General features: G+C 41.7%; 1 protein-coding gene and 1 long non-coding RNA gene across 2 annotated transcripts; both read left to right on the forward strand.

Moving 5' to 3' along the window:
* Positions 1 to 2,169: 2,169 nt before the first annotated feature.
* On the forward strand, positions 2,170 to 3,700 carry LOC127313625 (high mobility group B protein 7). The gene is made up of 6 exons (XM_051344109.2): positions 2,170 to 2,404; positions 2,512 to 2,594; positions 2,689 to 2,842; positions 2,950 to 3,007; positions 3,094 to 3,207; positions 3,330 to 3,700. The coding sequence occupies exons 1-6, from the start codon at positions 2,313 to 2,315 to the stop codon at positions 3,465 to 3,467; spliced, it is 639 nt and encodes a 212-aa protein (XP_051200069.1). The 5' UTR covers positions 2,170 to 2,312; the 3' UTR covers positions 3,468 to 3,700.
* Positions 3,701 to 7,786: 4,086 nt separating this feature from the next.
* LOC139833365 (uncharacterized) lies at positions 7,787 to 11,034 on the forward strand. The gene is made up of 3 exons (XR_011749009.1): positions 7,787 to 7,942; positions 9,838 to 10,709; positions 10,817 to 11,034. It is a non-coding gene; the product is annotated as an uncharacterized lncRNA (long non-coding RNA).
* The last annotated feature ends 5,890 nt before the right edge of the window (positions 11,035 to 16,924 follow it).

The raw sequence follows: 16,924 nt of genomic DNA on the forward strand, positions 1-16,924 counted from the left end.
TTGGATCTTCGAGGGTTAGTTCTCATCTATCTCGTTGCACATTTCTCATAGATTAGATCTTGGATTTTCCATAGACTAGATCTTGGTTTTATTCGTCTTTGCGGTAGAATTTTTTTATTTTCTATGCTACGAACCTACAACTACATGGTGTTGGATGAAGCACACATAGTAAATGATCTTAAATCCCCAAGTCACCATTGCAATCAACAATATCTTGTGCCTGCAAAGGGTTTTAACGACCGATACTCCACTATCTAGTGATCTTGAGGTATTTTGGCCTCCTCGAAATTTTGCATATGAGTTTTTGTTCGTGTTAAGTTTGCATTATATATAGAGATATACATGATATTACTTCAATATATTTTATAATATAACCAAGTTTGACCCTCTTTATTGTTCTTATAAGGTAAGCTTACAATTATTTACATTAAACTTGTATACTTATTTATAACTCCTTTTTTCAATTCACACACATATTTCATGATGTTCTATATTACCGTGTAATAAAATATAAATCACATTATTTTTTATACATATCGCATTAGAAACATATTTAATTAACCAAATGATTTCAAGTGTGGGGAAATAATAAAATAAAAATATCCCATGCCTTCTTGGATTAATTTATGATACTAGCATGGATATTGTGTATATATTTGCGTGTATCCTTATATATCTTAATAAAGATCTTTATATTGTATACTAGATAATATATTAACATAAATTTATTGTTTCTAACTAGATATACCAAATATAAAAATGAAGAGTATATATGGCATTGAGAATTGTGATGGTGTTGTCCCTTTTTGGGTCAAGTGTATCTTATATGTAACATTGAGCTTAATAATATGCTGATGACATGTGTATGCTCGATATTTCTAGACAATATAGGCTCTAGTAGAACTTATAGGGCCTTAAATGGAGAGAGACTAACAACAACCTTGCATTACCCACATTAACATTTAGTTCAAATGCCTATGATTATTATTTTGTTTTAGCGTAGAAACTGATATATACATTTGGAAATACTATTAGCAACTGTTTAAAAATAATATTAGCAATTGTTTTAAAATACTATCGCTTAATATATATATATGCCTTGTTTCCATGCTATACATGATCACTAAATTCGTTAGCACCAAAGTCAGATCAAGCGACCTTGAATCTATTTCGCTTGGAATCCCATTTTCTCAAGGTCCACACTAACATCAACCTCGATTTTGAGATCATCCATAATTGCATGCATCCGCCTATGTGGAGGAGGAGGAGGCAACAAATAAGGACGGTAGAGGAGGATCAATAGTGGAGGAGGAGCACCAAGTAGTAGGTTGCTCGCTCGTGCCGCCTATGTGGCTAGTGGTTGAATACGCCATTCACCCTAGGAGAGAGAAAGCCACATGCTTGTGTGGGTTCCGGTGACGGGAATCAATCAGTTGCCTCAGCTGCCTGCAACCGGTGGATGCACGGGATTTGGTCATTCGGATCCAAGATTTTTTTTGCTTTATTTAATTTGAGCTCGTTTAGAGGCTGCCTACAAAGCCAAAATAAAATTAATTAATAAAATGGATTGGAATTCATGAATGGCCTTTTTTTCTCTTGAATGCACATGCTCGGTTTATTTAGAATACATTTTAAGCATAATAAAAATGTTATACTATTCCTACAAAAAATGTTGCACCTACATCGTCACACTCACATCTACGTGCTCACTATGTGGTTTCAAGAAAACCCGATTTTGTATGTGGCATGTGTAAAAAAGATAAAATTCGTCGCAAAAATATGGTTTTTTGCGATCTTTTTTCGTCCTTTTTGCACATGCCATACAAAATGTCAGTTTTTTTTTACCGAATTTCAAGCAATCACATAGAATGTGGAGATCTACGGGGAAAATAAAGATTTCCCTGATTTTCAAAATTTCATTTTTTTGTACTAAAGTGAACATAAACACTTAGGACTAAAAGTGCATCTCAGTTGGAATCCATCCATTTCTCATGCAAGTCCTACCTGTGCCCAACAAAACAAGCGCCGATTCAGTCCCCCTCCCCCTGGTTTGGTGAGTTGCCCTTCCCGCCAACCATTTCAACCAGTTTCCCGTTCCCCCCGCCACCGCGCCGCGCGACCCGAAAAATCCCCAATTTCTTTCGTTCCCCCTCGTCCTCCTCCGCCTTCCCGCCTCGCCTCGCCGCGCCGCGCTGCTACCGCCGCTATTTATTCCCTCCAGATCGCCATTGTCCTCCCTCATCACGGAAGCAAGATCCAATCCATTGCCCTTTCCCCTCCACTCCCCTTCCCGCCGCAGCCAGATCCAGCCCATGGCCAGCACCGGCAACGCCCCCCGCTCCCGGAAGCGCGTCGAGGCCACCGTCCTCAAGCGCGCGCGCGACGGAAGCGCCTTCACCCGCTGGTAACCCCCCCCCCCCCCCCCCCCCCTTCCCAGTCCCCATTCCCCGCCGTTCTCTTTCTCCGCTGCTTCTCCCATGACTGATCGAGTGAATGACTGGTCGCTTGCAGCGAGGCGTGCAGCAAGAACGTCCCCGTCGTCCTCATCGACCTGCACAGCTGCAGCCTCGACTCCAAGATCCGCAGCAGCCTCGGTGCGTCCCCTTCAATTTCTCACTCCCCCAGCCCATCACTTACCTCGCGCGCGTCTGCTGCTGCTGATCTAACAACCCCCTTTCGATTTACCAGAGTCGCAGGTCGTGGAGAAGGCCGTCGAGGTCGCCGCCAAGGCCGAGAAGAAGAGGAAGTCGCCCTCTGCTGCCGCGGGCAAGGGGAAGAAGAGCAAGGCAGGAGGCGACGGTGCCAAGAAAAAGCGCCCGCAGACTGCCTTCTTCCTCTTCATGTAATCATCTGTCTTTCTCCCCGTCCGTTCTGCCATGTCAATCAGGAAGCGAGTCTCTTGCTGCTGTCGCTGTTCTCTGACAAAATTCGATTCTGTTCTCGTTGCAGGAGTGACTTCAGGGCGGAGTTCAAGGCGGCTCATCCCGACGAGAAGGGTGTCTCCGCCGTACGTTCTGTCCATCCTCACGTTTTACTCGGTTTCTTCATGTGCTGTGTCGTGACTCTGAACGTGTGCGTGGTGGTGCGCTGCAGGTTGGCAAGGCAGCAGGGGAGAAGTGGAGGTCCATGACCGAAGAGGAGAAGAAGCCCTATGTTGACCAGGCCAAAGAGCTCAAGGCCAAGTTCGCCAGTGGCGAGGGCAGCGCGGTAATATTTTTTGGATCCCACACTAAATCAATCACTAAATTCCTGTGCATTGCTGATGATATTGCTGTTCATTTGCCTCAACCTGACTGTTGTTTCATGTTTGGTGTCTGATGGTGGTGCAGGAGAACAATGTAGGAGACGAGGAGAAGGCAGAGGGTGATGAGGAAGAGGTGGAGGAGGAGGAGGTGGTGGATGAGCCAGAAAAGGAGGAGGAAGCTGAGGAGGAAGAGGAGAAGAACGAGCTGGATGATGACATCTAGGCTGCTTCTGAAGAACAAGGGTGGTCGTTTCTGTTTGGGACCCTGTTTTGTAAATGGCAACTTGTTCTGTCCATGTCTGTCTTGGACAAACCTGAACCTCGACTCAACTTACTACTGCTAGCAGTAGTGAATGTCTTTACTGGTTGCAGTCAGTTATCATTGTTATGAAATTGGAGTCAAAGCAGTGTTAAGATGTTAGATGATTGCGTGAATCCTATTCTCCTTGCATTGCATTTGCAGTGTGCATAATTCATTCTAGGATTCTGAAAAGAAAATTAGCAGTGTTTGCCTGCCATGGCCGTCCGATCTGTTTTATGATGCTTGCCAATCACAACAGGCTGGAACGTAAAGGTTGAAAATATTGTTTTTGGGTGTTGTATTCAGCAGCTGCACTTGTCAACAGACACATTTTTTTTGTATCACTACACGCCCCTCTCCCCTGCGATCACCAGTCACACTACACTAATATGTGCTCTCTTTGATTCATAACATGTGTTGGGATTTTAGTTCAAATTAGATCAAATTTGGACTAAACCTTTGGCACTTATTATGGATCTACCAGAAAAAATAACTTATTACTTGGCGTGGCTTTCGCATGCTCTAATTTGTGGAAATCTAACTGAAAATGTTATGAAGAAGAGACTTGGACACAAACTTTGGAACCACATAGCTGCAAATTGTACACAAGAACCACAGCTCATTCTCCTCCCCCATAGAATATTGAACGACAGAAGCACAGTTTCAATGTCTGTTTGAAAGAAAATCTGATGAACACACCCAGCTCTATCTCAAATCAAACTTGAGGACGAGCTTCTTCAATACACCCTTGAAACAGAGACGCCCATCATGTGCTGATTTGCAGTATTGTATTCTGCGTTGGTGGGACATCATGCATCCATCTTCACTTTGACCAGCCTACTCTCAGGATTTTCAATTGAGACTACTTTCTTGGGAATCTTCAGGATTTTTTAGGTTTTCGCTTGGTTTTTCTCCTAAAAACTGAGCACCTTCTTAATTAATAGATGAGGCAAAGCTTTTGCCTCTGTTAAAAAAAAGTTAGCACAAGGGAGGAAAGCATCTGACACAAAGAACCAAAAAGAAAACTGAAAAATAGTACGGAGTACCTCCGTCCATAAAATTATGTCGGAGATTTGTCTAAATTCGAATATATCTATATACTAAAGAGTGTCTAGATACATCTAAATTTAGACAAACTTGCAACATCCTTCTATAAACAAAGGTAATAGACATGAAAAACTGCAGCAAGTGCTTAAGAATAATTAGAATAAAATATAGCTCTGGCTCTAGTAAAACGATGAACAGCTGACGCCCCCATGACCTTGCCTGAGTTAGCATACTATCACACGAACGATCAAACTGAGCACTGTCTAACATGGTGCTAGGAGTGAACACAATTCAGTCGAGTACTGCAGCTTTTCTTCTAATGGATCCAACCTGCCCCCTTATGTGGACATCGGTGTTGGGGTGTCATCCATCATAAAGAAAATCTTCCTACCCACTTTAGTTCTTTCTCCAAATATTTTCAACCACAAATTCCTTCCCTAGTGCACAATCTGAACATCTACAGTCAAATTTTGTATAAGCATACACTGACCTAACCAAAAGAGCAAGTAAATATAGACTGTAGTGAGCCATCAAAATAATTGACCGAGACAATGGCATAATCAACTCTCCCACCCTAGCAAAAAAGTACGGCCATGACTAATGCAAACTACTAAAACCATTGATCTCTTTGTTGCTCTCCTCACCTTGTCTCTTTGTTTGTTAAGGCGCAGAGAAGCACCAAATCAAAAGCCGGCCAGAAATCGAATTTGTTAAGGCGCAGAGAAGCACCAAATCAAAAGCCGGCCAGAAATCGAAAATCAGAAATCCAAAACCCCCCAAAATGAATTGACAATGGAAGTGGTGTAAAACTATAAACATGGTTTTGTTTCATCTCTTCAACAAGTTTAGTAATAAGCATAACGGGCCAAGAAATCCTAAATTTTTGAGCAATTCTACTACTCCAAAATTAAAAAGTACCCGCGCTCTACATCTGGAGGATCTACGAATTCCCGTTGCTTACTTAAAGAAAATTTATTTTACATTCTCAAATAGACTAATCGAATAACAAGACTTGTGATGAAGATAGGATTAATTATGATAAACTAATGACCGACATTATAACTGATGATAACATGGGCATGACTAATTATGGAACTAACAAGACTAATAACTGAAAGTGATAATTGCTAAATTCACAAAACTGATAATGATAAAGTGAAAAGACTGAAGAGAAATAACAAACATAGAATACATAAGAGACTAAAGAAAGATGGCTTACAAATTATGATACAGCGAGTCTTTTGACTGAAAACTTAAGATATTAAAGACTGAATGGCAAGACGCATATATAAATGAAAAATGGATGCCTCACTACCACCTAGTGCTATTCTATAAGCTATTTAGTCTCAGAACCTCTCTTTAGTGTCTATTGCGCTTAGATGAGTAGTGAAGACTAAACAAACAGAGACCGAGGACTGAGAAAACAGTATGAAGTGGAGACTGAAGAAAGAGAGAAAGACTGAAGAATGAATGAATGATCAACAACAATTAATGGAAAATTAAAATGATTAAGAATAAAATGAGAAAAAGAGACTGAAGAAAGGACTGATGCCTGAGGGGATGAATAAAAAGAACCTAAAAGAAGCCCAGGAATTAAGGAAAAAAAGAAGAAAGAAAGAATGAACTAATGAGTCAACAATTTAGCTGAATTTAAAAATACACATACGAAGACGGGTTTGTACCTGAGTTGTACGATGAAAACTGAAGAAAGAGAAACTTAAAACTGGGAGAGCGCAAGAATGAAGAGATTGAAGACTCAAGAAAAAAGAGAAAAAACTAAAAAATGATAGAAAAGACTGGAATAGTAAGACTGAAGACTAATGGATCCGCTATCATAGGAAGACTTAAAGGTTAATAAAGGGCTGTATGCATCGATTGATGCAGAGGCTGGGGTTTTTCCCCCTTGTCGAAAAATAGGAAGACTTAAAAACTAAATAAAGATGGAGGACACAAAAAGTTACTGAGGAACTGAAATAAAATAATCAAGAACAAATAATAATGAAGACTAAGAGACAAGAGCTAGCTGAGGGGCTTTGAGTAGTGTTGCAATCCACTTGGGATGTGCACTGATTTGTTTGCTATCATTATGTAATCTGCCTCCTAGGAGGATGTAAATAAAAACCTATCTTTTCAATGAAATGAAACACAAAGCTCATTTGCATTTTCTTGAAAAAAATCTCAAACAAAAAACAGAATGAAGAGAAACAACTGAAGAAATAGAAACAAAGTATTACTAAAGAAGGAATAGTGAGGGATAGAAGATGAATTCAATGTACTGATATAGTGAGTTGCTAGTGACTGAAGAAAGAGAAACTGACTAACTGAGGAACTAAAGAGAAATTGAAAACTGAAAGAACAGGAAAAAGAATGAACAGTGACAAGGAGAAGAAGAAATAGAATCAGAAAAATGACAAGGTCTGAAAAAAATTAAAAGTAAAACAAAGGCAAGACTGATGAAGAATGAAAAAGCGAATAAATGAAGACTGAAGGAAGATATTGTGATGACTCCACAAAAATATAATAAAAAGGATAACAAGTGTTATACTCAGTTTTGAAAGTAAAATGATGAAATAAAGACTTAGGAAGAGTGACTAAGAAAGTAAGGAAGTGTGACTGAGAAGGTAAAAATGATGACACATGGCTGGAAACAATGAGAAAAGAAATAAAGGAAATGAATGACAAGGCAGATAATTAATCTGATACATTGGTCGACCTTTTATATTTTGCTAATCTCATGCATCTTTTGCCTAAAGACATGATGTTGAGAAGTAGTCTGTGACCTAGACGAGTAAGCAAATAAATGAGAATAGTCTTCCACATTCCCTTCCCTAGAAAATTTATAGCTTGCAATTTACAGAGCGAATATGCATATGTATGTAGCATATAAAGCAGGACTTCTCTACCTCATCTATTCATGCACTGCTTTGCTCTCAATTTTTTAATTTTCAATGTTGGATGTGTTGGATATTTTGGTGATCTAGGCTGCTTTCCTAGGTTAGATATTTTGGACTGCTACAGTAGGGCGGCACTACTGTAGCTACAGTAAGGCGGCTCTACAGTAAATGGCCACCTATCCTTATGTGTTGTCTTGATCGGAGACATCGATTTTGATCCAACGGTGCTGGTTCCCCTAGTGCATAGTGCTAAACATATAAAAGGGGTCAAATGACCTAGAAGAGGAGAGGTCGAAGATGGCTGCTGCTCTCTGCCTTCTCTCTTACACACTCTCCCTCAAGAACAAGCCACCGATCAGGCTAGCACTAAAGCACTAGGAAGAACCTAGCACAAATTGCTCCATCCTGGTGTGAGCAATTAAACAAGAGGAGGCATGGCATCATCTTCAGACCAAGGTATTTCTGATCTTATTCTTTTGTGGCTCAAACTAGAGCTAGTTGATCCTGCTGGATCCAATAATGGTATCAGAGCATCTAGCTCTTAAGTTTGAGCCCTCTTATGTTAAGATTCATGCTTGATTTATCAAGCCAAGATCAAGATCAAGGGCATATGCACATACCCATGTGTTTGTGTTGTCACCAAGTCAAGGCATATGCCCAAGTTGCTTCTGTGAAAGTATTTTATGCTTATGTTTAAAGGCTGTTCTTCCTGGTTATTAATCATGCCTTAAGTTTAAGCCCTGTTTTCTCAAACTCCAAGCCCTAACAGACTATGTGACACTCTAGGGTTTCAATTTGAGCTATTAACTAAAGGAATTAAAGCTCTTATGTTAAATTCCTATTTTTTCCAGAAACCCTAGAAATGTTGTCCTCTTTTCCCCTCCTCAATTATGAGCTTCTGGTTTAAGATTGATTAAGATTTAAAGGGGAAATAAGTTAATTATGCACAAATCTTGATGATTTTCCCCAATCCGGAACCCTAACATGATGAAAATTTCCCCTGTTTTGATGCACATGGTTTCGGTCAAGCATGAATTGAAGTGGGGATTGGTTGATTTGATGCCGTAATCAACCCTAAAGCAAAATCCCCAAAATTACCGAAACCCTAAATTATGAAATTCCCCATTTTTGGAGGAACCCTAACCCTAATTCAAGATTAAGAAGCGGACGATTACCTTATGGGCCTCGTCGTCGTCGCTGGCCACGGCGGCGTCGGAGCCATTCTCTAATGTTGGCAGGTGTGCTCGGGTTCAAACCCGAGCGGCCTCGCCGTCCGTCGCACCGCCGGCAGCTCGTCTCTACGTGCGCTTGTCGCCGCCGGAGCTCGCAGCCGTCTTGGAGAATGGTGAGGGAGGTCGCCGTCGCGGGGACGCCCGCACGCGCGCCTGCCTCGCACGGAGGCGCCGCCCAGAGCCGCTCGACGGAGCTGCGCGCTGGCCAAAGCTGCACGCAACTCCGGCGAGAGGGCCTGGGTGACGCCGAGTCTTCTTCCCCGTCGCGTGGTGCTCGCCGCCGCCGCCTCTTGGTCGCTCGGCGTCGCCATCGCTGTCGGGAGAGGAGAGGAGGAAGAAAGAAAGGGGGCTAGGGTTTTTTTTTTTCGCCGGGAGCCGGGCGACGGTGAGCTGTTTTTGTTCCAGCTGCGGTCGTTCCTGGCCGTCGGATCGCATCCGACGGTTCAGGTCATCCAGGCGTGTTGCTAATGGGCTGTGGCCCAAGAGGGGATCAGGGGGAGCTAAGTGCTGGGCTGGGCCAATTTTGGCCCAGTTCAGCAGGATTATTATGCTAATAATAATAATAAAAAAAATTAGGGCTGAAATAAATATTTTTTCAGGGCTATTTTTCTGGATAAATTGATTATGCTTATTATGTTTATTTTAGGCCACAATTTTAATTGTCATGCTTAGTTAATTTACATGTTGATATTACTTTTATTATTTAGTTTATTTATGATTAATGAATTATGGTGATATTTATCACTATAATTATTATGTGATAATGCTTTCGCTGCAAAATAAAGTTTATGGATCCTCAAATAAAGTGTGGTTTTATGCCTTGTCATTCTGACCAAAGTTGTTTGACGGGCATTTTAACTGCAAAATTCTTTTATTGGTCTGTTTCACTTCTGGCCAAAGCTGATGTGAACCGGGTCGGTAAAAGAAAATAATGAATGAGGATCATTAATGTGTGGCTTCTATTTATCAATTTGGCCAAAGCTAATTGATGAATATTTGTCCACAAAATTTTGTTGTTCATTTTCATCTCTGGCCAAAGCTGATTTGAATTTGATCAATAAAATTTAATGATGATTATGATGATGCTTACTAAAGCATTTTGAATTTTTTCTTTTGCAGCAACTAATGTCTCTAATATTGCTGGAATGCTAAATGGCATCGAACAGCTAAATGGCAGCAATTATGTCACGTGGAAGGAGAAGCTTGAGATCACTATGGCCTTACTCAATATTGATTATGCTCTCCTTAATGATCCTCCTGAGGTGCCTAAAGAAAATAATGAAAATTATGAAGCCCTCAAGAAGGAATATGACATTATTAAGGCTAAGTGGGATGACTCTAATCGCAAGTGCCTTATGATGATAAAGGGCTCCATTACACAGAGTATGAGGGGAGCCCTTCCTGATTGTGAGACAGCAAAAGGGTACTTTGCAAAAATTGAGCATCAATTTAAAGGGTCTTCTAAAGTTTATGCAACAAGTCTTATCAGAAGGCTAATTGATGAAAAATATGATCCCAACTGAAGTCTTCGAGAGCATATTATGAAAAAATGCAACATGGCCGCCAAACTAAAGTCAATGGAGATGGAAATCTCTAATGGTTTCCTCGTCCATTTTATTATGTCATCTTTGCCTCCCCAATTTGATCCATTTATGATCAACTATAATGCGATGGATGTTAAATGGGAGATTGATGAAATGATGGCGCGATGTGTGCAAGAAGAAGAAAGGCTTAAGGTGACAGAATTGATCATGTTAATCAGTTTGGTCATTCACAAAAGAAGAAGTATAGAAAATTTGTGAATGAATATGTGAAGCCCAAGCCTTATAAGTTCAAGGAAAAAGGCCAATCCTCAAAAGGTTCACAGCAAAAGAAGCCAGAAAAAGCGCCTAATGCTGAAGGAAATAATTCCAATGCTTGCCACTTTTGTGGAAAAGGTGGGCATAGGCGAAAGGATTGTTTTGGCTTCAAGAGATGGCTCAAAGAAAGAGGTACCGACACTATTACTGTTGTTGAAGAATCCCTTTATGTTAATTATGCCACCAATACTTGGTGGATTGATTCAGGTGCAACAATTCATGTTGTAAATTCGTTGCAGGGATTCAATATGAGGAAGACCCTAAAAAGAGGGGAAAGAACAATTAGAGTTGCTAATGGTGTTGAAGCTTATGCCGAGGTGATTGGAGACTTCACTCTTACACTTCATGGCGGTTTTAAGCTTCAGCTAAATAATGTTCTTTATGTACCCTCGATGAAACGGAATTTAGTTTCCGTCTCATGTTTAGATGATGATAGTTATGAGTGTCACTTTGGGAATAAGCAATGTATAATTATGTATGACAATAATAATGTTGGTCTTGGCTGTCGACAAGACAAACTTTATGTAATTTCCCTTTGTGATGATATAAATAATGTGGATTCTACCTCAAATATAAATGTCGGTACCAAACGCAAACGTAATGATAATGAGACTTCTTCGAAATTATGGCACTACCGTTTAGGCCATATTTCGAGGGGGAGGATTGAGCGTCTCATTAAAGATCAAGTTCTTCCTTCTCTTGATTTTTCCGATGCGGACGTTGATCATTGTATCGATTGCATCAAAGGAAAATATGCCAAGAAAATTAAGAAAGGTGCAAACCGAAGCACGGGAGTTTTGGAATTAATTCATACGGATATATGTGGTCCGTTTAATGTGAGATCGGTGGACGGTTATAATTCATTCATAACGTTCACTGATGACTTCTCCCGTTATGGATATTTTTATCAAATTAAAGAAAAATCAGAGGCATTAGACAAGTTCAAGATTTTCAAAGCTGAGGTTGAAAATCAGTGCAATAAAAGAATTAAAGTTGTAAGATCTGATCGTGGTGGTGAATACTACGGCAGACATGCAACTTATGGTCAAATTCCTGGACCATTTGCAAAATTCTTACAGGAAAATGGCATTGCCGCCCAATACTCAGCACCGGGTGAACCTCAGCAAAACGGGGTGGCTGAAAGGAGAAACCGCACACTTATGGATATGGTGCGGAGTATGTTAAGCCACTCCACTTTACCGGTGAATTTATGGATGGAAGCCCTTAAAACAATGACACATATTCTTAACGGGGTTCCCGATAAATCGGTGCCCAAAACACCGTATGAATTATGGATGGGAAAAAGCCAACCCTGAATTATTTTCATGTATGGGGCTGTCCTGCTGAAGCAAGGATTTTTAATCCGGTTATGGGAAAATTAGACCCCAAGACAGTCAGTTGCCATTTTATTGGTTATCCTGACAAATCTAAAGCATATCGATTTTATTGTCCAAATCAGACAACGAAATTTGTTGAAACAAGACACGCTGTGTTCTTGGAAAGTGATATGATGAGGGGGAGCATGACTCCCAGAGAAATAGTCTTGGAGGAAAAACAGGAATATGTCCCGATGCCTGTAATCCAAGAGCCAGTGTTTCCAGTACATACTGAAATTGCACCTCAAGTTTCAGCTCCTGTAGCCGATGGTGCTCACATAACTGGACAACAAAAGGACCAAGGACAGCAATTACGAGTATATTCAAGAAGGCAACGTGCTGCTAATGCAACACCTGCTGATACACCGGCGACTGTTCCAGATGTCACATCTAATGATGCTCTTATTGAAAATAATCAGCAGTCTCAAACTGTTATTAATGTGCCGAATAATGAGCCTCTTAGAAGGTCACAGCAGGCTAGAAAGCCTGCTATTCCTGATGATTATCTCACCTACATGAGTGAGGATACAAATGAGCCAGTGTTGGATAATGATCCCACCTCATTTAAGGAGGCTATGGAAAGTGAATATTCGTCTAAATGGCTCGATGCTATGAAAGATGAAATGAAGTCCATGAGCACTAATGATGTATGGGACTTAGTAGAAATCCCTGAAGGAGCCAAAACAGTTGGATGCAAATGGATCTATAAGACCAAACGTGACTCCAAGGGTGATATCGAAAGGTTTAAAGCAAGGCTTGTGGCAAAAGGATTCACTCAAAGAGAAGGGATTGATTATAATGAAACTTTTTCACCCGTCTCTTCCAAAGATTCATTCAGAATAATTATGGCACTTGTGGCTCATTATGATTTAGAGCTACATCAGATGGATGTCAAAACGGCATTTCTAAATGGTGACTTACGCGAAGATGTTTACATGGCACAACCGGAAGGTTTTGTTATGGAAGAAAATAAACATTTAGGATGTCATCTGAAGAAATCCATCTATGATTTGAAACAAGCATCAAGAGAGTGGTATCTCAAATTTGATCAAGTCATAAAGAAATTTGGCTTTAAGGAAAATAAGAAGGACAATTGTGTTTATGTTAAGTTCAAGGGGAGTAATTTTATCTTCCTGATATTATATGTTGATGACATACTCTTGGCCAGCAGTGATAAAAATATGTTGATGGAGACCAAGAGATTCCTGTCTTCAAAGTTCGATATGAAAGATCTCGGTGAAGCAACTTATGTTTTAGGAATTGAAATTCACCGGGATAGATCCAGAGGGATCTTGGGGCTATCTCAGAGAGCATATATTGAAAAGGTACTGAAAAAGTACAATATGTATAAGTGCTCGGCCTACTTTGCTCCTATTGTTAAGGGCGATAAATTTGGGACTTTCCAGTGCCCAAGAAATAATTATGAATCTGCGCAGATGAAGTCAATTCCTTATGCCTCAATTGTTGGGAGTATTATGTATGCACAAGTGTGCACTCGCCCTGATTTAGTTTTTGTGACCGGGATGCTTAGCAGATATCAGTCCAATCCAGGTCTGGATCACTGGAAGGCTGCTAAAAAGGTCTTGCGTTATTTGCAAGGTACTAAAGGCCTCATGCTTACTTATGAGAAATCTGATAACCTCGAAATAGTGGGTTATTTAGATGCTGATTTTGCGGGGTGTGTTGATACTAAGAAATCCACATCAGGTTATATCTTCACCCTTGCAAAAGGAGCTATATCATGGAAAAGTTCAAAGCAAACTGTTACTGCATCGTCAACAATGCAGGCAGAATTTGTAGCATGTTATGAGGCAACCGGGCAGGCGGTATGGTTGAAGAATTTTATCCCGGAACTAAGAGTGATTGACAGCATTTCCAGGCCTCTCACTCTATACTGCGATAATCAACCCGCAGTGATCTATGCGAGTAACAACAAGTCAAGTGCAGCTGGCAAATTTATTGACATTAAGTATCTTGTTGTCAAAGATAGAATCCAGGATCAAACAATAGATATCAAGTACATTAGTACTAAGTTTATGTTAGCGGATCCGCTCACGAAAGGCTTACCACCCAACGTATTTAGAGAGCATGTTGCCGGCATGGGTTTGGTTGAAAGCTTTTAATCCTGGAGAAGTTGGGACTATTATGGCACCATCTCCCCAAAAGGGGCTCATTTTGAGATCGGATGGGAACCATAGTCACTTGGTTTAGCAGTACTTAATTGACTGTTGTAACCTATTGTCTTGGTGTACCATTTTATCAAAAGATGAGTCTGTAATGTTTATGATGTTTATGTAAAGAATTATGTAAATTAAGTTAATATATGATGTGAATAAAGTTTATGGAGCTCATAAATTAAAGAGGTTCATTTTGATATGAAGTAATGTGCTATAGTCACTAGATTAAATGGTACCTAACAGACCATTATAATCTTTTCGTCCTAGTGCATTATTTTGTTGAAAAAATGAGCTTATAATGATCAGCCTTACGATCAAGGGGGAGAATGTTGGATATTTTGGTGATCTAGGCTGCTTTCCTAGGTTAGATATTTTGGACTGCTACAGTAGGGCGGCACTACTGTAGCTACAGTAAGGCGGCTCTACAGTAAATGGCCACCTATCCTTATGTGTTGTCTTGATCGGAGACATCGATTTTGATCCAACGGTGCTGGTTCCCCTAGTGCATAGTGCTAAACATATAAAAGGGGTCAAATGACCTAGAAGAGGAGAGGTCGAAGATGGCTGCTGCTCTCTGCCTTCTCTCTTACACACTCTCCCTCAAGAACAAGCCACCGATCAGGCTAGCACTAAAGCACTAGGAAGAACCTAGCACAAATTGCTCCATCCTGGTGTGAGCAATTAAACAAGAGGAGGCATGGCATCATCTTCAGACCAACGTATTTCTGATCTTATTCTTTTGTGGCTCAAACTAGAGCTAGTTGATCCTGCTGGATCCAACAGGATGAGCCGCAGCCAGACACATTGCCTGAATGAGGATAAACAGCACGACATGTCAAACATATCAAACTAATCTGAACAAAATGTGCACCAAAGCGTGAGAACATCCATATTAGAAATGAATCATCCAGCCATGACTACTGGTTGTCTGCCTCAAATTTGCCTCTGTAGTAGTTCTCAACCGTAATGGTTACTTTGCAAAGTCATTGTCATGGACCAGCCGGAGGAGGAGCCGATCAGAGTCGCGAACTTGTTTAATTGTAGGCGTGGGGCCTTCCCATTCATGTATCTTGGTCTGCCAATCTCGGACAGAAAGTTAACGCTTGAGCAATGGCTCTTCCTAGTCAGGAAGTTGGGGGCAAAAATTGAACCTTGGTTTAGTAGGTTATTGTCCTGGGGGACGCCCCCCTAACGCTATCTAATGCCTACCTAGACAACCTCCCAATGTTTGCCATGGGCCTTTTCCTTCTCCAGGACGGTATCCATGCAAGATTTGACTCGCTAAGGTCCAAATTCTATTGGGAGGGATCTGGACCAAAGCGCAAGTACCACTTAGTCAACTGGCTGACCGTGTGTAGACCTAAATCCATGGGAGGCTTGGGTTTGTTGAATGGCTATTGCTCCGGTGTCCCTCCCCCTTTTAAACTTTGTTCTGTTTAGACGGTTAGGATCTGCTGATACCCCTTCGTGGGTTGACTTAACATGTGTGTTTGATTCATGGACAAACATGTACGGGATGGAATGAGATAAAATATGTTTAATTAACGATTAATAGAAAAGGATAAATATGCCACTAACACACCGGTTAATATGTAATTAACGGGTCCTTTTCCCTTTGTGGTGGAGGCCGGACCTAGCGGGCGGCCGCCTACCCGTGCCTAGCAAGGTCACTACCCGCACATATTTAGCGAGGCTGTTTCTGCCGACTGGGTGTGGCGCAGACGTAGCAAGCTCGTTGCTCGCCACGCCATGAAGGCCGCCGCCGCCGAGCTAGGGAGCCACGTTGAAAATCAAGCCCGTCGCTTACCGCGCCCTGGAGGCCGCCGATGTCGAGCTGGGGAGCCACGCGGAAAAGCAAGCCCACCGCTCGCCGTGACATGGTGGCCGCCGCTGAGCTGGGGAGCCACACATACGACGGTGGCAGGTGTCGGAGTCGCGTCGACGACCATGTATTCTGAGGTGAGATTAGTCATGAAATTCACGGATCATATGGTCCAGCTTTTTTCAGAAATATTCAGCTTTTGGGATGAGATCATCCATATTTTCTGGTCACGAACCAAACGCACATTTACCACCTGAACGTCGTTCGCCGGGGGGGACACCAGAGCACAGGCGTTGTTGAATACTAAGAAGATGAAAATTGCACTGCTAGTCAAGTGGATTGGAGACTGTACCAAGACGAAGAGACCATCCGGGCTCGTTTACTCCGTGCCAAGTACCCTGTGGCCGAGAGCATCCTTACAGGTTCGGGACAAGGGGGATCCCAGTTCTGGAAAGGCCTGCATAAACTCAAGCAGTACTTCGCCATGGGTGCTAACTTTGTGGTTGGAGACGGCCGTCGTGCCAGGTTTTGGCTGGATGTTTGGAGTGGGGCTTCACCTCTCAAGGACCGGTTCCTGCTTATCTTTGCGATCTGTGACGATACGGAAGTAACAGTCGCTCAGGTGCTCTCGGGAAAGAAATAAATCTCAGGCTACGTCGCTCGCTGGACCGAGCTGGCTCGGCACAGTGGCTCCAACTCTGTCAGGAGGTGGCCTCGGTACAACTGTCCCATGACAAGGACAAGGTTAGCTGGTCCCTAGATTCGTCCAGGATGTACTGTTGGATAATTAGGCACAATTTCCATGATTAATTCCAGAATATTAAGCATGACGACAGTAACTACTAACATGTGAAACTCGAACATACTAGATGCAGTGATCAACATGAACAGTAGCAGAGCAAACAGTACAACATCCATCGCTAAACAGATCGAGATATGTCGCACGTACCGATCTGGTGGAGGTGGCGGTGA

The sequence above is a fragment of the Lolium perenne genome, chromosome 7 (assembly GCF_019359855.2).
Source record: "Lolium perenne isolate Kyuss_39 chromosome 7, Kyuss_2.0, whole genome shotgun sequence".
Classification (NCBI taxonomy): Eukaryota; Viridiplantae; Streptophyta; class Magnoliopsida; order Poales; family Poaceae; genus Lolium; species Lolium perenne.